The following is a 19,846-nucleotide window of genomic DNA, read 5'->3' as shown; positions in this document are numbered from 1 at the left end:
TTCCTCTGCAGAGGAAAATCAAGCAAATAACAAGGGTTCACAGTTATCCATTCCCATAGGGACAAGTGTAGCAAAGAAATGTTATTTTGCTCCCTTAGTACATGTCCAGCAGAGATGGGTTGCTCTTGGTTCGGCCCGGTTCGACCGAACTGGTAGTGGAATTGTGGCCTGAGAACCAAGAGCAACCCAGACTTGCCATGCTCCCAAACTGATTTCCTGATCTCATATGCCGTTGCCGACATGTTTCTGCGCATGCACAGAACAATTTTTAGTCAACTGCGCATGCACCAGCAATGTGTGGCTGGCACGAGCACACAGTGAACTGGTACCAACCGGCATAGGAATCCACCCCTGATGTCCACTATTTTTCCAGTGCAGTTTTTGTTGTCATCTACTCTGGAAAACAGAGAGAAAACTGCAACTCTCAAGTTCTTTCTGCAACAAATGTTCATAAAATGTTGAAACTTGTTGTTCTACATAATTTTGTTTCAGATTTAATTAAAATATCTAATTAATCCAGGACAGTTGTATAGAATCTACTTCATTTTTTTACAAGCTTGAGAGAGTGATTGTGATGCTTATAGAAGTTAACCTACAATTTGTCTTCTGGACCCTTGCCCTTTACACTTCGTTTGAAGTCAGTTGGCAGGAGTAAGGGAAGATGACTTTTATATGGAAGGAAAACTCTCACCAGATCCACAAGTTTATAGTTACCACCAATTATTAATTTTAATATTCCTCTTTTGGGCAGGTTGATTGAACTTATGGTTGCGATTCAATTATTGTATAAACATTTTTCAAGATTAATATTAGTATTTGCTTTATTATTTTATAAATTCCTATTGTAATCCATTTGCTTAAATCAGAAATAGTTTTTCAATATTTTTAATATATGAAAATGTATTGGAAGAGAGTGGGAAATAGCACTTAGATTTAGATATAGTTAACATCTGTATATATTAACTTAGTGTCCCATAGTACTATTGTATGTAAAGGGAAAGGAAGTAAGATAAAGGTTGTCAATCATTTTAATTAGCAGATCTGCTTGAGGCTTGTAAATAGCTGAGATTTGCAAGGGCTGGTGCAAAAGCCCTGAAAGCTTATGCAATTTGGTTTAATTATTGCTTCATTGGTGGCATTTAGGGATGCTGGGTATTATGGTGGCCAGAGGCATTACATTGCTCATTTATGGAGTAGATAACAATGAACAATGTAACAATATATGAACCTGCGTTGATGTGCTCAGGAGTTGTGTCTAGAATATTTTCTGTATTTAAGAATAGTACATATATGGTCTTCCTTTATTTAAACTTCATTGAACATAGGAAAACTTGGTCTAACTGTTTAACATCTTAAATATGTGGACTTGTGAGTTCCTGATTATGCTCTGAATTTTCCTATTCCATCCCCCAGGTGAAGTGCCATTATTCCATTCAAAAATACATAGTGGCAAGTAAAACACTTGACCAGATAGAACATTTTCATGGGGGAATACTCAAACTCAGGTTTTGTGGAACTCAGGTAGGAAGGGCATTAGGGTGAAAATCTCAAGAAGCAAACTGGCAGGCAAATATTGGTTTCAGTGAAAGAGTGATATTACCTCCCTTCCATACATCAGTAAATCATCTTCATCTGTTAAGCTTCAGGTAGCACATCCAGTTATGATCAGCTGCTGATCATGATAATAATTGATAACTTGCCAGTGTGGACAGTATCATAATCATCTTTATGGTGGCTGACCATCCATCACTTCTGATTTTTCTTTTCTTTAAAATACATGGTTAACCTCTTCCTGCTGTATGAATGTCATGCTAGATTGTGCTGTAAATAAATCAGCAATGAATTGTAGATTGAGATAATGGTTATAATACTTTATCTGAATTTGTACCTTGCCCACACCAGGCCGTAACACAACACTTTTTAGTAGTGTTATGCAAATATATTTAATATTTATTCATTTATTAAATATGTATGTTGCCTGACTGGGAAGTTTTCAAAATTTGGGGGGGGGGAGCAACGTACGTAAAACAAAAGCAAAAATGGCTGAGATAACTAACCCAGATGGGGATAAAAGCAAAAGAAGAAAAAGGGGTTGCAATAATTATTAACACCTTTTAATGCATCTAGATCAGGAGTGTAAAACAGGTGACCTGTGTGCTGGATGCATCACACGCAGGCCACACCCATCCCAGCTCTATGAATGGGAAAAATGTTGCGTGACTGCAACGTGACGCCATGAGTTTAACACCTGTGATCTAGATGAACAGTGATTTCAGGCTTTACTGTAATCTGGTTTTTAATGTGAAAATGGATTCTTTGATTCACTGTGACACATTTGACTTTAAATTTGGATTCAACAAAAAAAATTCTAGCCTTGATTCTACAAAAAACAGTCTCTTTTAAGGGACAGAGTTAAGGTAAGGGGAAAGCTCCTACTGCTTTTTTCAGTTCTAGACATAACTAACAGATTCTACAGTTCTACTCCAGAAACTGAAGAATGCTACTGTTTTTGCATTGGGGATCCATGCTGTTCTCTCAATCAATGCAAAATCATCTTGGGTTTCATGAAAGTGCCATATCAATAATAGACATGATTAATTGCAATAAATTAAAGCTCAGTTTTGATCTGATGAAAATATTACTAGTGGATCTAACATTCTTACATAATTTTAATAGTTTTTTCCATTTATATTCACAGTAATTTCTGTTTTCTTTCAGCTTTACTCACTGAATGATTACAAACCTCCTATTTCAAAGGCTAAAATGACACAGATTACTAAGGCAGCAATCAAGGCCATAAAGGTAAGAAAATGATTATATAGCTTACAAATGTTTCTTAGCTTTAAATGGTCCAAATAGTAAGTGCAGAGCAATGCCCAGGTATCCAAGTCATTACATCAATTTCAATTTTAAAGAATTTCATTGTTGGTTAAAATTTAATGCGTGGAACCTTTAAATAATTATATGTTTCATATTGTTTGTGGCATTTCCTAAATACCCATTCAATGAGGGATTTCCATTGGACACTGTAAAATGTTTTTCCTTCCTGCTCTGTCCTTCTTTCTCCTTAAAAATAATGTTAATATTTGGTCATGCATTTAGTCAAAAAGAAGAAGCCATTCCTTTTTTACTGTATTCTTAAATTATTTTCTATCAAAGGGATATTTTAAAAAAACCCAAAGAAATACAGTAGGAAATCTTCCAAATATGGGTTTTGAGGGTATTATTCACTAAATTAAGTAACACACATTAACCAGAAAATTGTTAAAATAAGAAAGAAGATGGTACATAGTGGAAGCTATGTAAATGTTGTAAGGTGCACAGAGTATAACCGATGTGTAAGTTGGATGGCTATATAAATTTGTTTAATAAATAAATAATAAACCTATTGAACAAATTATATATTTTTATTTTTAGTTCTACAAACATGTTGTACAGAGTGTTGAGAAATTCATTCAAAAGGTAAGTCACCAAACAAAATATTATATTTTTAGTAATTTAAATACTCATCAATCTAGATCAGTGGGTCTCAACCTTCCTAATGCTGTGACCCTTTAATACAATTCCTCATGTTGTGGTGACCCCCGACCATAAAATTATTTTATGTTTTCTGTATTTTTTTCAAAAATATGTGTTTTCCTATGGTTTTAGGTGACCCCTGTGAAAGGGTTGTTTTATCCCCAAAGAGGTCCCGACCCACAGGTTGAGAACTGCTGATTTAGATGTTTACATATAGATAAATGTATTAAAGGCACTAATGTTACTGGATATATTATCACAATTTACAATCTGATGAGATACAGTATGTTATTTTTTCTCTGTGGAGCAATTGTAGGGGCAAGCATGAAACGAGAGATATTTCTTTTTGGGAAGTTAGAATAGCCTATTGGAGTATGTGATTCAGTTCACTTATTGTTTACTTTACATGGATTACTTTGCAACCAGTGAGTCCCTTGGCTCACAAAAACTAGCATCCATGACTGCTTGCTTATCATAAAGGGTTTTATCTATTATATGGATATTATTTGAATCCAGTTTAATAAAAGCTAAACTTTCTTTGGAATTTACCCATACATTTTCAGAGTGACAGAACAGAGCCACAAATTTGCCTCAGATTACTGTCTCTGCACTAAATAATAGCTCTACCAGAGTTTGAGAACAGACATTTGAACATCTTGTGCAGTCATTTGCCACTTATCTGTCTATTTGAACAGTAAATAAATCATGTTCCATAGAATGGCAACATTCAGAGGAATCAGAATAAGTAAACCTCAGCCTGGCATTAGTTTGACAATCATTGTCCATATGAGATTGAATTGCCTAGCTGTCTTACTGCATTTTTTGTAAGAGCACAGGTGGCAATGTCCATGCGTGGAGATAATAATCTTGTTGCTTGTCCTATTCAACCCAATGTCAACCCATTCTGTGTGACCAGATTGCTCACAAATTGTGGGCAACACAGTTAACGCTAGCAACTATACATGATGGTGTGATTGTTGATATTGGCCCTACTCATCAATACTTATCGCACAATTTCAATTACCCCTATCACACAAGGGTATGATCTCAGTTCCAGAAGAACTTTTATGAATTGACCTCATATAAAATCAGTATCAAGCAATCTGTTTCTAATTTGTCTTTTTGTTTTCATATAATCATACCTTCATAGATGAAAAAGTTTTGGGGTTACTTTTAAGGCTATTTTTGCCAAGTATTGCCATAGATATTCTTCAATAATAATATTAGATAATTCTTTTGAGGGTAAATTTTGGTATGGACTGAGCCAAAAGCTCACAGTGTCTAAGCTAAAGTATCAATTGCAGGGGACTTACATCAAGTCAATAGAGGTGTAGGTAGCATATCATGGGTCTTATCCAAGTTTGAAATGCTCCCATAAAATAGATCTCTGTGGGTGACAGTGAACAGTGAACATTACCCTGTTTCCTACCACTCCTTTCTGCTGTGGACTCTGACTTTCACTCTCAGTACTTGGGCTTTTAACCAGTAAGAATGAGTTGACAAGGGGAGCACTTAGCATCACAATGTTTTTTGTGTCTTCCAGGGGAAAAGCCTCCACACTGGTACTGAGTTTTGTCTTAATTTTATCCCCCTCCCCATAATACTAGCTGGTGCCATAACTGCTGCATAGAGTACATATTAGTAGAGTCATGCCTCTGAGAAATTGCTATGTTCCCTACCACTAGCTGTTATTATTTAAAGAGTTAAAAATTTTAGAATATTCCAACTGTTAACATCAAAATGAAGATACATTTCCCTAAACTTATATAGTTTTTATTACCTTTATATAAATGAAGTTTGAATTTTTCCAACAAATAATTGCACCATACTAGACTCATTGTAATATAAAATAATACTATAGAGGAAAAAAGAGCATTCATAGGTTCTATAGCTTAGCTAATAAATCTTACAGGAAATTTGTATTCTTAATGTGTTTTTATGTAGTGTAAACCAGAATACAAGGTGCCTGGATTATATGTCATTGACTCGATTGTACGGCAGTCTCGGCATCAGTTTGGACAAGAAAAGGATGTCTTTGCTCCTCGGTTTAGCAATAACATCATTAGCACTTTCCAGAATTTATATCGTTGCCCTGGAGATGATAAGGTATGGATTCTCCTACGTTTTACTCTCCCCAATAAATTATTTCAGTTTTCATTAAATATCTAATTTTACAATTTTTAATGTATTTTTTACTTGACAATATTTCTGAGTAATAGATAATAATATTTGTGAATAGGGGAGAATACCGTGCATGCCTTCACTATAATCCCTCTTGGGGTAAAAATTGTTATGCAGAGTACTGAAAAAGAGTAAGAAATAATAAACCAAAAGGAAAAAAGAGATGAGATTAAAAAGAAAAAGAAAAATAGATGTAGCTAAACCATTCACTATATTTGTCTATATCTTTCTTCCCTGCTATATTTTATCATGTTTTATATATTGCCTTTTAAATTTAAATTTCTCATTTCTTTCTTAAAAACACATCAATTTATTACAGTTACAATTTTCTTCACCTTTCTTTTGGTATATAACATCATCCCACATGTATTAATTTTATAGTTTCAGTCTCATTAATTCTTTCTGTATAACCAAATGATCTCAATGTGTTTTCATAATGGTCACTGCCTTTTGTATTCAGTCCATATTAAATCACTACTCATTGAGTGATAATCTTTTATGGTTATCCCACACATGTCCTTCATAAGGAACTCATTTCTATTACATTCAGCTTTTATATTTTCCTTGACCTACCCAATTCTCAATCCAATATAATAAAGTACTTTTGGCATAAACACATTTTTATTTCTTTTGGAAAGAATAGTTTTTTGCAGCACTTCACATAGCACTCCTTATCTTTCTACCATGATCTGTACATTTTAAATGTTTTCCATTTTCACTCTTTGCAAGGGCACACATTCATCTACTAATAAGGATTGTAGTATTCTGTTTCCCTTGAGAAATACAACTTCCTTGCATTTCAGTGCATTTATTTTCAGGTCATTACTCATACAGCAGATGTCTGTTTATTTTGGAAAAATTAACACTATATCAATCAGCATTTTCCAATATTTTAGGACTATTTTGATGTGTGGAACAAATGAAAGGAATATAATTTTATTGAATAATGAATTGCAGATGGAAAAGAATATAATTGTTTATTGGTACTCAATTATCATTTCAACGTATAGCATGTGGGCCATATTTTTTAATCCCATAATGAAATCAAAAGCATAGATAGGATCTGGCTCGAGCAGGTGACATGATGATTTTGATCTGCACTGTTACTGTACATTAAACATTGCATAATATATTCATACCAAGGTAATCCAATAACAACATTCTTATAGAATGGATATGAAATTAAGCATGACAGTACCTAACCTGAAGATATACATTGTGTATATAAATGAACTAAGCTCTATAAAATTGAGAAAAGGAGTTTTAAGTCCTTGGGGATTTAAAATAATAGTTTAAACAGAATGCTAAAGATTTAGATTGGATGGAATCTAGGATCCCATAAACTAAATTCACTTAGGCAGTAGAATGTATGGCTTTACTTCCTTAACCCTCAACTATTTGAATAGGTGCACAAGCATCTGCAGAGGAAGGGGACATTTCCCTTTCGTTTTCAATAATAGAATTCATTTCTGTTCTTAACTTTGTTAGAATTTGTGGCCACTACTAGAAGAGTCACAATCTGAATCACTAGGTACAAATAGAATCACTAGAATCTTTTAGTGCATTCATAGGAATAAGATGAGGGACTCTAATCCAATTTGAACAAGTCTGTTAATTTTGTCACATAGATCAGAGGTCCCTAACCACCAGGCCACAACCCACTATTGGGCCATGGTCTGTTTGGAACCGGGTCGTGCTAGCGGTGCGCAGCTCAACATGTGCGAGTGGCGGGCTGGTTCCCTTCTTTCCTCCCCCCTCCCTGGCCAGGCTGCCAAGCTATAAAGGCTGGGGACTGCTGACATAAACTATTTTTTATTCTCTAAGACTGGAGAAGGCATCTTCTTTGCAGGTAGGGACGGGAATATACCATCAGCTGTTTACTAATCTACCTTTCTTCTTGTTTTCCTCATTCATTTCTTGACTGGTAATTATTGTTGATTATGATGTTTGAATGTAATCAACTGATTATGGTTTATCTCCAGATCATGGTTTGATGAGTATGTCAAATTATAGTTTAGATCTTAGCAGTAGTGTTGACTGAAATATAGTGGTTGATTGAGACAAGATAGGAAATAGTGGTTAATTATATCAATCGAAGAAAATAAGAGGAATGTTCCTAAGTAATAAATAGATGTTTTGGACTAGTCTGCTAACTCTATGACAAATAATTTTGAAGTTTCTTGATTTCCAGTCCTAGTATAAAAAGGACACTGAAACCCACAACACATTCCTGATCCTTGTAACCATGATAGGGAATATTGAAAATAGCCTCAGAAGTTTTATTTTAAAAGCTGTTTAACTTGGAAAAGGAATGGTGTAAAGTCTAAAATTAAATATTATTTCTTTCCTTCCTAGAGTAAAATTGTTAGAGTGCTCAATTTGTGGCAGAAGAATAATGTTTTCAAAAGTGAAATTATCCAGCCTCTATTAGATATGGCAGCAGGAATTCCTCCTCCAGTTGTGACTCCTGTTTTGCCAGGGACAACTGCTACTTTGAGTAATAATACACCAGGTAACAAGAACCCAACATTATCCTTTTGTTTTACATCCATGATAAATATCCATATTTAGCAACTTTCCCTTTGTTACATCTTTAAATTTTAAATTTGCAAGAATAATAGATTTTTGTTGCATTACATTTTTGCAGTTAAATTCCTTCCTGATATGTATATATTTTTCCTTGAATAGTATTCTTTCCTGATATGTGTACAGAAATATATATTCAGATTTCTAGGTTTTTTTATATTGTTTCTTTGGATAGAGACTTTAGTTTTTATATTTTTATAGCTATTTTGTATTTTATTTCTGGTCTTTTGAAAGGTGCATAACTATGAGAGGGAATTAGAAGGGAGAAGTGAAAAATATATATTTTTCTATAAGGATTTGAATGAAATGAATAGTTAAATTGATTAATATTTGCTTGTGAAATTTCTGTTGGTAGAAAAATAGACTATAATTCAATATCAGTCAGAAGAGTCCAGAGTTTAGACATACACATACATGTCTAATGAAGATGATTACGTTCAACATCATTTTTAAGTTAAAAGTGCCATTGTTAAGAACTTCATTTTTACAGAAAAATATTATATTTGCACATTAACCATTAGGGATCAGCATATTCTACAACATTAAGTACACAAATCTAAAAGACAAGCTTATGCTCGCTAAATAATACTATACATTTTTATATTTTATAACAGTATGATGGTAATGTGTTGCAAGTTGTTGATACCAAAACCATATTTTGGAACCAGAGCACGTGCTTTCATGCAATATGTTGAGATTCACCAGATTGTATGTTCATTGAGCTGTGGTGGTTGCAGTGGTTAGAATGCAATTTTGCAGGCTAACTCACTGCTCACCCCAAGAGTTCGATTCTGACTGGCTCAAGGTTGACTCAGACGTCTATCCTTCTGAGTCAGTAAAATGAGGACCCAGATTGTTGGGGGCAATATGTAGACTCTGTAAACTGCTTAGAGATACACTATATTGCCAAAAGTATTCGCTCACCCATCCAAATAATCAGAATCAGGTGTTCCAATCACTTCCATGGCCACAGGTGTATAAAATCAAGTATCTAGGCATGCAGACTGTTTTACACACATTTTGAAAGAATGGGTCGCTCTCAGGAGCTCAGTGAATTCCAGCATGGAACTGTGATAGGATGCCACCTGTGCAACAAATCCAGTCGTGAAATTTCCTCGCTCCTAAATATTCCACAGTCAACTGTCAGCTGTATTATAAGAACGTGGAAGTGTTTGGGAATGACAGCAACTCAGCCACAAAGTGGTAGGCTACTGACGGAGGAGGGTCAGCGGATGCTGAGGCACATAGTGCGAAGAAGTCGCCAACTTTCTGCAGAGTCAATCGCTACAGACCTCCAAACATCATGTGGCCTTCAGATTAGCTCAAGAACAGTGCGCAGAGAGCTTCATGGAATGGGTTTCCATGGCCGAGCAGTTGCATCCAAGCCATACATCACCAAGTGCAATGCAAAGCGTTGGATGCAATGGTGTAAAGCACGCTGCCACTGGACTCTAGAGCAGTGGAGACGCGTTCTCTGGAGAGATGAATCGCATTTCTCCATCTGGCAATCTGATGGACAAGTCTGGGTTTGCCAGTTGCCAAGAAAACGGTACTTGTCTGATTGCATTGTGCCAAGTGTAAAGTTTGGTGGAGAGGGGATTATGGTGTGGGGTTGTTTTTCAGGAGCTGGGCTTGGCCCCTTAGCTTCAGTGAAAGGAACTCTGAATGCTTCAGCATACCAAGACATTTTGGACAATTCCATGCTCCCAACTTGGTGGGAACAGTTTGGAGCTGGCCCCTTCGTCTTCCAACATGAATGTGCATCACTGCACAAAGCAAGGTCCATAAAGACATGGATGACAAAAGTCTGGTGTGGATGAACTTGACTGGCCTACACAGAGTCCTGACCTCAACCCGATAGAACACCTTTGGGATGAATTAGAGCGGAGACTGAGAGCCAGGCCTTCTCGTCCAACATCAGTGTGTGACCTCACAAATGCGCTTCTGGAAGAATGGTGAAAAATTCCCATAAACACACTCCTAAACCTTGTGGCAGCCTTCCCAGAAGAGTTGAAGCTGTTATAGCTCTAACGGGTAGACCGACATCATATTGGACCCTATGGATTAGGAATGGGATGTCACTTACAGTTAATTCATATGTGAGTAAAGGCAGGTGAGCGAATACTTTTGGCAATATAGTGTATATATAAAGGACTGTGAAGTAGTATATAAGTCTAAGTGCTATTGCTATTTCTTCAGAATAGGTCAAGGGTACTGTTTTCAGATCCGCTTTTTCCTTATATTAGTCAACACTTAATACCCAGTCTTGATGATTACCCTGCTCAGACTCATTAAACGCTTTTGTTATATGGAACTTAGCCTTGGTTTGGAAGATAGGTGCTCTCAGTTAAATAATCTCTACATATTCCATGAAAACAAAATGTTTCTAGGTGAGATATGAATTTTGAGCTCTGAGTTATTCAAAATTCCAACAAGCACAAGAGAATATCCTTGCCAACTGATAGCACATGCTTCAAACAAGATCTACACAAGGCTCTGAAGGTCTACTTCAAACTCAAACTAGAGAGATAAATAGTTTGTTTCCTATAAATAGAGAATCAGGGAAAATAACTTTCAGTTCCAGAATTGACTGATGACTTGGATAATGCTTTGTCCTTTTGCTCACAGTAAGCACATAGAATCATGCTTCATAGCATTCTATGTAAAAAGTGACTCTGTTGGCAATCTTTAATAGGATTAACATTAATAGATATTTGTAAGGTGAATCTGGAATAAAGCTACCTTAAAATTTTATGAAACAGATAAAATTGCCTTTCAGAGGTGGGCTTTGATCTCCTTTGGGTCATGTACCCTGATCCACCCTGGGAATGCTACTATATTATATTACTTTTCTGTTCACTGTTATCTCCTGCAACCAAGAATAGTAGGCGGACTTATTGTGAAGTACTGTCTGCTCACCAAAAGATAGACTTGATAAGCTCAGTATATTTAGGAAGGAAAGTAATGTGAACAAGTATCCTAGTCACCCAAGAGTTGAGATGCAAGGTACTTTACTGCACTAAATGTTATACATTGTTTTCCCATATGTCTTGTAATGGGGAGTTTGTGGGTTACAGTGATATCCATATTAATGCATTGAATACATGATAAAGGAGGAGCTGAATTAGACTCAGAATAAATGGGAGACCATTCACTTATATCACAACTGATTCAAGAGTTTCAGGTGCCTACAGACCACTCCTGCTGTTTTTTACCTAAAAAAATCATGTGAAGTAGGTTGGGCTGAGACAGAATGATTGTTCTAAAGTCACCCAGTTATTTTTTATGCCTAACAATGGATTAGATGAAATACAAATGTGATTAATTTCTTGCTATTTTCTACTTCTTTCCAAAAGTATATATATATAACTGCACATCTTCTTTTCAGGAACTCCAGTAACTCCTGCTACTCCAGCCAATGTAATCCAAAGTTTACCTGATCCATGGGTATCTCAGATAACTAACACAGATACGCTTGCTGCTGTAGCACAGATCCTGCAGAGTCCACAAGGCCAACAGGTAACAAATCCATTTTCAACCAGTCTCCACCTACAAATATATAATTCTACTTCTCTGCTTCATATAGTTTAAAATGCTGTTGAAAAGTTAAAGACTAATTTCAATTTGTTTTGCATTTTTAAAATTTTTGCAATTTATGTTTTTAAAGCAAATAACATGAATATCAATAAATTAATAAATAATAAATATGAACACTTGTCTCAATGCCTTTTATGCCAAATTTTTAATTTTTTGATTAATTTTATTGAAGACGTCATTGAAAAGAAAACAACTAATGCTGTGTGTGTGTGTGTGTGTGTGTGTGAATAAAGATAAAAAAGGAAAGTGGAGAAAAGGAAAAAATAAAAAGGGAAAGGAGGGGAGAGAAATGTATAAATAAGTAACTTCTCTCATCATCACAAGTATAAACAATTTTAATAATTTATCATCTCTTAAAAGTTACTAGAAATAATAATGTCGGTTTTAACTTCAATCAAATAAACCAACTTCCCTGTAACTTAACTACCTTGATTTTTAATCCCTTCAAATACTGTTTTAGAACTTGATTTCTTTTCATTTTTTCTGCATCCCTTCTACAAAATTCCTTCAAAATTTAACAATTCTCTCTTATAAATCTAGTGTAGAAAAGTTATTTCAGTTATTAGCTTGTTGTTTTTATATCTTTTCAAATTATTAACACTTCAGTTTCATTTGTATATCCAGTTTACCGTATACTTATAGCTTGTCATTTTTAAATCCACATTCAAATCAATTTCAATCTTGCTTCCTCTCTCTAATATTTATATACCATCAGTCCATAATAACAAGACATTCTTAAAATTCACAAGTACTTGTTCACAAGTACCGTGTTTTCCCCAAAATACGACCTGTCCTGAAACTAAAGCCTTGCCACATTTTTCGCGTGGGCAAAAATATAAGCCCACTCCCAAAAATAAGCCCCCTGGACAATCCTCCCCTCTGGCCAGGCAGAGTATCGCTTGCCGACCAAATGGTATCCAGAAAGTGCCAAGCCACGGGAACGAGGTGGGGGGCAAAGGCACTTGCGTTGCTTGGTGCTTTTGGGGTACCGCTAGGTCGGTCAGCAGCACTATGCCCAGCTGAAGAGGGGGGATTGCTGGGCAGCTGCTCTCTTGCGAGCGGGCTCCCGAAGAGCCGAGTAGAGCCTCAGGGTCAAATGGCTGTGTTGTGCTGTTGCAGCAGCAACACAGCAGCCATGAGGTGGCCACGGCCACACTTGCGAGCAGCCGCCCGGCAACCCCTCTTTCCAGCCAGGCACAGTGCGGCTAATCGATCTAGTGGTACCGGAAGGCACCAAGCAATGCAAGCGCCTGTTCACCGCCTTCCACCTCCTGCAGTCGGCACCTTCAGAATGCCCCTAGCTGAGTGAATGGGGCTCTGTATGGCTGGAGAGGGGGGTTGTGCGAACGGCTTTTCCACTCCCCGCTCGCGTGACTCGCAGGCTCACGATGCCCTTGGCTAACTGCAGAGCCAAGGAATCTCTGCTGCTGGCGCCGCCCGCCAGTTGGGGTTTTTTTTCGGCTCTCAAAGCATGGAGGATGGATGCCACTCTGGAAGAACACTCTATGGTTGTATGCTACCATAGTGCGTACTCCCAGAGTGGCATCTGTCCTCCATGCTTTGAAAGCCGGAAAAAAAAAAACAAGCGGCGGGTGCGCCAGCAGCGGAGATGCCCTGGGTCTGCAGAGTTAGCCAAGGGCATTGTGAGCCTGCGAATCGCGTGAGTGGGGAGCGGAAAAGCCGCTTGTGCAACCCCCCTCTCCAGTCGTGCAGAGCCCCATTGCTTGGTGCCTTCTGGGTACCACTAGATCGGTTAGCGGCGCTGTACCCAGCTGGAAAGGGGGGCTGCCGGGCAGCTGCTCGCAAGCATGGCCATCTCATGGCTGCTGTGTTGCTGCTGCGACAGCGCAACACAGCCATTCGACCCTGAGGCTGTGCCCGGCTCTTCGGGAGCCTGGTCGCAAGGGAGCAGCTGCACGGCAACCCAAAAACAATAAGACCTTCCCTTTAATAAGCCCAAGGCCATATTTCGTGGGTCAAAAAAATATAAGACCCTCTCATATTTTCGGGGAAGCACGGTTCCTTGAAAATATTCAGTGTTAAAATATTTTGCTCCATTCTGAATTTAAAAGCTGACTTTAGGTATTCTTTTTTAATTGTAATGTTTAGTTTTTTCTAACTTCCTCTAGGGTTCAGCTTTCAAATTCCCATGTTTTTTGTCTTAAGGAATCCAAACAACAATTTCCCATGAGAAGGATTCTTATAATTAATTTCAAAAACTTATTTCAAATCCTTCTAGACCCTTAGTCTCTTTTTAACTTTCCAGAATCAGTGTTCTAAATACTTTTGCTGTTTATTCCATAAAGTAATTTTTTTTCTAAATTCTTAAACTTGTACTTGAAACAAATTTTGTTAATGAGAAAACTTACCCAGGGAACTTGGCCATTCTGAAAAAAAACAAAAGCAGTAAAAAAAATAATTCCAAAAGTGATTAAGAAATGAGGCCCAGCTAAGTATTATGCCCATATAGACGATATACAACTGTGAGCTTAGTTGGAATCACTTAACTCTCAGTTGCTCACATAAGCTGACCACTAAAATTTCGGTTCCTGTGGTCTACCGTGTTTCCCCAAAATTATGACATGTCCTGAAAATAAGGCCATGCCACATTTTTCGGGTGAGCAAAAATATAAGCCCTACCCTGAAAATAAGCCCCTGGACACCCCCCTCCAGCAGGCAGAGCGTCACTCACCAACTTAGTGGTATCCCGAAGGTGCCAAGCCGTGGGAACCAGGGGGGTAAAGGCGCTCGCATTGCTTGGCGCCTTCGGGATACCACTAGGTTGGTGAGCAGCGCTGTGCCGAACTGGAGAGGGGGGTTGCCAGGCAGCTGCTCTCTTGTGAGCGGGCTCCCAGAGCCGGGCACAGCCTCGGGCGAACGGCTGTGTTACGTTGTCGCAGCAGTGCAACACAGCAGCCATGAAGTGACAACGCTCACAAGCAGCCTCCTGGCAAACCCCCTTTCCAGCTGGGCACAGCGCCATTCACTGGCATTTCCAGCCATGGGAGCCAGGCAGTGGCGAACAGACACTCATGCAGCTTGGCAATATCCCTTGGTCAGTGAATGGCGCTCTGCCCGGCTGGAAAGGGGGTTTGCCGGGTGGCTGCTTGTGAGCGTGGTCACTTCATGGCTGCTGTGTTGAGCTGCTGTGACAGCGCAGCAGCCATTCGCCCCTGAGGCTGTGCCCGGCTCTTTGGGAGCCCGCTCACAAGAGAGCAGCTGCCCGGCAACCCAAAACAGTAAGCCCTCCCCGATAATAAGGCCCAAGCCATATTTTATGGGTAAAAAAGTAAGACCCTGTCTTATTTTCGGGGAAACTCGGTAGTCACAAGGAGCAGCTACGATGAGCTCGATCTATCTATCTCTCTTTATCTATCTATCTATCTATCTATCTATCTATCTATCTATCTATCTATCTATCTATTTTCATCCATCCATCCATCCATCCATGGCTACTGTTTCACCATGTCCTCACCAGACATCTATGCCAAATTAAATGCAAAATGCTCTCTTTGAATGTGACATACATTCCCATGCTGTTTCTTTTGTAAGTGCATTTACAATTGCTTATATTTTACAAAACGTTTGAAAATTTAAAATTAGGAATTATGTGCTTGGAATTGAAATTTGATTTGAAATATTTGTCCTATCTTTGAAAGCCGTGCTAGAATGGATGCTTAATTTCACATTTTATTTATAGCAAAACTATTTTTTCCCGAACTCCATTTCAGCTTCAGCAGTTAATACAGACATTGCAGATTCAACAACAAAAACCACAACCATCATTGCTTCAAGCACTAGATGCTGGTCTCGTTGTTCAGCTACAGGCTCTCACTGCTCAACTTACAGCCGCCGCCGCCGCAGCAAATACACTCAATCCACTAGAACAGAGTGTCTCTTTTAACAAGGTAGTTATTCATAAGATTTCTAAACAAAATATATTGATTAAAGTTATATTAAGTTCTCCACAGTGTAGAACCTTTTGTTTGATTCATTTCAGAGAATTTCTCTTTACAATATTAGATGGGAAGTACAGAGGGATTTCATTCACTAAATGAACCTAAGACCCTTAGTCATACTCATAGTTGTCTTTTTATCAAAGTCTATCTTATAATTTCTAATTTTAATAACACGTCATGTCTTTGGTGTACATATAGATAATTTACATCAATTACTGTGATCCCAATTAAGTATGCATAACATATTTTTGGTTTTTATATTTATGTAATTGTTTTAGATCTATGGTAATACATATAAGCAAGACATAAAGTATTGTTTTAGAAAGATTTTTTTGTACATTAGTGTCATAGTGTTATAGTTTATTCATTACAGTTAATATATAAGTATATCTAAAACATCAAAATATATCTATTAGAAATATTTGATTTCAAATAATGCCTTTCTTGTTCAACAATACCTTTTTAATGCATAATTCGTTTGTTCCTAGAAGCTGATAGATAGGTTTGGAGATTTTGGAGAAGAAGCTGATTTGAATGAAGAGTCCAAAAAGGAAACTCCAACTTCTCAATTGTAAGTCTTAATTTGTGATTGTACGCATTTCATTTTATATTTTAATTTGAACTTATTTGCAAAGTAAACCTGCAGTTAAGTCCAATTTTTCTGATTTTAATTGCTTTCCTAATCCAGAGGCTTTTCACATATGCAAAATGTTTTTGGAGTATTTGTGACATTAACTGGTGAAGGAGAAGAAGTTATGGAAATTATTATTTTTTAAATGCTTTGCTTTTTTTAAAAAAATCCAGACAGTCCAAATGTCCCCTACTTGAGATTTCCAGTACGTTTCAACCTTACTAAAATATTCTTGTCAATCGTTTTTTTACATCTGAGAAAGAGGGAAGAAGGAAGAGAAGAGTTGTTAAGGATAAACCATAATTTCTTAACTCAGCAGTTGGGTTTATTTAAGATATTAATTTATAAGTTGTTGTTTAAAAGTCATAGTGTTGGGTTCTCCCTACCACATAAAGTGCAATATGACCTACAACAATACTGGAATCCCATTATAAGCCCATTAGATCAAGCTAGTCTTCTTGTCCCTTCCTATTCTCACCACATTTTGAGAAAACATCAAATTCTGGTTCTACAAAGTTCTGTTATATTCTTTAAATAATGAATTCTGAATGTGTTTATACAGTTAATGTAAACAATAGGGTAACTGTAATAAATTATTTATTTTAGGCCCCTTGTATCTGAATCCGTGAACAACTCACTTTTTCATCAGCTAGCTGAACAACTACAGCAACAAAACTTAGAACATCTTCGGCAGCAGCTTCTAGATCAGCAGCCACCAAAGGTATATTATTTTTCTTACTTTTGAAAATATTGCATTTTTTAAAAAATTCTAAACTAACCATATGGCTTTAGGTTTATAACTTTTTGAAACAACATGTTATTTACTTTAGAAATTCAAAAAAAGTATATTTGTTTTGCCCTCTTGAATTTCCCTCAGCATTAGCTTCCTTTTCCTTCTCCCTCCCCCCCTTTTTTTGTTCAGTATAACAATTGCTTATACGTCACTTGTTTATATTTGCATTTTAACTTCTATGCCTAACAGTCTATTTCAACTTAGGATCTCTGTAGTTTCAGGGCTATGGTTTGAAATAAAGGACTGAATTTTGCAGTCTTGTTTCATTTGTTTGCTTGTTTGTTAATATTATCCAAAATTCCAAACATATTCCATAATACAAATTATGTACTAGTTACTGGTTATTAACACTTGTATTGAGTTATAAAGTATTATAAAATAAAAAATGCAAAGTAAATAGAAAAGCAGTGTGGGGGAGAAGGGAAAGAGAAGTGTGGTAAGATAAGAAAAAGAAAAGCAAGCATTGACTTTTGAGACTCTCTGTTACAGTAAAATAACATCAAATCACAAGTTTTTGCTTTTTCATAATAATATGAACAAGCCATTTCTATAAAGATCTACCAGTCTAATCAGTAAAACCCAAATTCAGAGTTTCATTCTTTTCCACGTCACGTACGAAGTTCAGAAGTGGTCTCCATGTGGAAACAAAAGTACTTACCGTATTTTTCAGAGTATAAGACCCACTCCACGCCCAAAAGAGGGTGAAAATTTGGGTGCATCTTATACACCGAATGTAGCCCCGCCCACCCGCTAGCCCTCACCCTTCAGCCTCCACGCATGGCATTTTAGACCTGTTCCAAGCTGCAGGGATTGCCACTCCATGGCTTGTGTTTTTGGCCTTTGCACCTTGAGTTTTCAGCCTCCGAACACTCTGTTTGAGACCCATTCAAGGCTGCAGAGATTGCCAGAGCACAATCATTTGTCATGTTTTCAGGCAGCGATCGGTGGTGATGTGCTTTAGTGATCTCTGCAGCCTTGAACTGGTCTCAAACTGAGCGTTCGGAGGCTGAAAATGTGAGGCACAGAGGCCAAAATGGCAACCCGGAACAGCTGCTGCCTTGTCTGACCAGTTCCTCACTTCGCCTCCTGTGTTTTTGAAGCTGCATATCAGCCCCAAAGAGGTCACAACCAGCGAACATGTTGCTAAAGTTCACCTGTGGGAACAGCTGATTGGGAGTATTCCAGGAGGCCAATCCACCCACCAGTCAGCTGCTCATGCTGAATCATGCTAATGTGCTGAAGCTGATCAGGCTGTTTGCTAAGGACGCTAGCCAGATGAATAGCGATGGATGCTGGTAGGCAGAGGCAGATTTTTTTTTTCTTATTTTCCTCCTCAAAAACTAAGGCATGTCTTATACTCCAAAAATATGGTATGTTCTTTTCTTTAATCAAAATAGTCATTTTTGCCATTTTAGCAACTCCATCAACTTCTGCAACCATTCGTCCATAGTAGGAATCGAAGTGGCATTCCATTTTTGTGCATACAATAGTCTTGCTGTTGTCAACATATATAATAACAAAGTTCTAATTTTTTTCCAGTTCTTTTTCTATTAAGCCCAAAAGGAAAGGTTCTGGTTTCATTTTTATCTTCATTTTCAAAATTTTCTGTATAAAAAATTAATCATACTCCAATTTTTTTTTACTTTATCACATGTCCACCATAGATGATTACAAATTCCCTTTTTACTTTTATACTTCCAACATTCATTTGACATGCCTTTATACATTTTAGATAACTTATCTGGTGTTAAATACCAACAGTACATCATCTTATAGAAAAAAATATGTACTAGTTATTGAAACCCAGGGAGAGAGGTAGAGAGACAGACAGACAGATAGACATTGCAGAGTTTGATGCTAAAAAAATAATGTAAATATTCTTCACTGCAGGTAAGCCCTGAGGAAACTCAAGAAGAAAATTTTGGTTCTGAGCATTCAGCATCACCTTCACAAGACAGCAGTCACCAACAGTTTTTAGAAGTGGAAACAAAGCTTGACAATTCAATGGATGTTCAACAACAGGTAAACTTTAGTATTTCTATTTAAATTATGAATTTAGGAGATCACAAAATTGTAAGATAAACACTATATACTATCTATAATCTCATGTGTGCCTATTTACTGGGAATGTAAATGTAAATGATTAACATTAGTTTTGATGCCATAATATAATCCGTTGAGGAGCAGGATGCTCTGTCCATGAGCACAATAAGGACACATCAAGATACATTGAGTAAGATTTTCTTAGACCAGTGTTTCAGCCAAGTGCCAAAATGAGAGTGTGTGTACAAACGTGTTGGAAACTGGAAAAGCAGCCGCCCAGTGTGCATGCATGCACCGGGAGATGATCTTCCGATTTCCGGCACACTCGTGCACCGGCCACCTGGTTTCTGGTGCACTGGCCGGTGTGCATGCGTGCCGGAAATCAGAAAACCATCTTCCCAGCCCATGCAAGTGCACTAGGCAGCTGCTGTTCTGGTGCTCCTGTGTTTGTGAAGACCAGCTGGCCAGCATGCTGGAACCTGGAAGAGCAACAGGCGATGGCTCGCGTGCCTGGAGAGATGGCTCTGCATGCCACAG

The 19,846-nt window shown here is 37.5% G+C and overlaps 1 protein-coding gene across 6 annotated transcripts in view; it reads left to right on the top strand.

Annotated features, from left to right (window-relative positions):
• SCAF8 (SR-related CTD associated factor 8) overlaps positions 1 to 19,846 on the top strand; it is a 192,827-nt gene that overhangs the window by 16,740 nt on the left and 156,241 nt on the right. For 5 of the 6 annotated variants that reach the window (XM_087718261.1, XM_087718259.1, XM_087718257.1 and 2 more), the window contains exons 2-10: positions 2,719 to 2,802; positions 3,418 to 3,462; positions 5,464 to 5,625; positions 8,056 to 8,212; positions 11,675 to 11,805; positions 15,615 to 15,791; positions 16,331 to 16,413; positions 17,080 to 17,194; positions 19,157 to 19,288. In XM_087718261.1, coding sequence (XP_087574387.1) covers positions 2,719 to 2,802; positions 3,418 to 3,462; positions 5,464 to 5,625; positions 8,056 to 8,212; positions 11,675 to 11,805; positions 15,615 to 15,791; positions 16,331 to 16,413; positions 17,080 to 17,194; positions 19,157 to 19,288 — 1,086 coding nt within the window. The remainder of the gene's footprint in view (positions 1 to 2,718; positions 2,803 to 3,417; positions 3,463 to 5,463; positions 5,626 to 8,055; positions 8,213 to 11,674; positions 11,806 to 15,614; positions 15,792 to 16,330; positions 16,414 to 17,079; positions 17,195 to 19,156; positions 19,289 to 19,846) is intronic. The other variant, XM_087718262.1, reaches the window with a different exon arrangement.

Source organism: Thamnophis sirtalis, unplaced genomic scaffold (genome assembly GCF_051295495.1).
Source record: "Thamnophis sirtalis isolate CommonGarterSnake01/CBP01778 unplaced genomic scaffold, rThaSir2_p1.2 scaffold_6, whole genome shotgun sequence".
NCBI lineage: Eukaryota > Metazoa > Chordata > Lepidosauria > Squamata > Natricidae > Thamnophis > Thamnophis sirtalis.
This window is presented reverse-complemented; position numbering and strand designations above follow the sequence as displayed.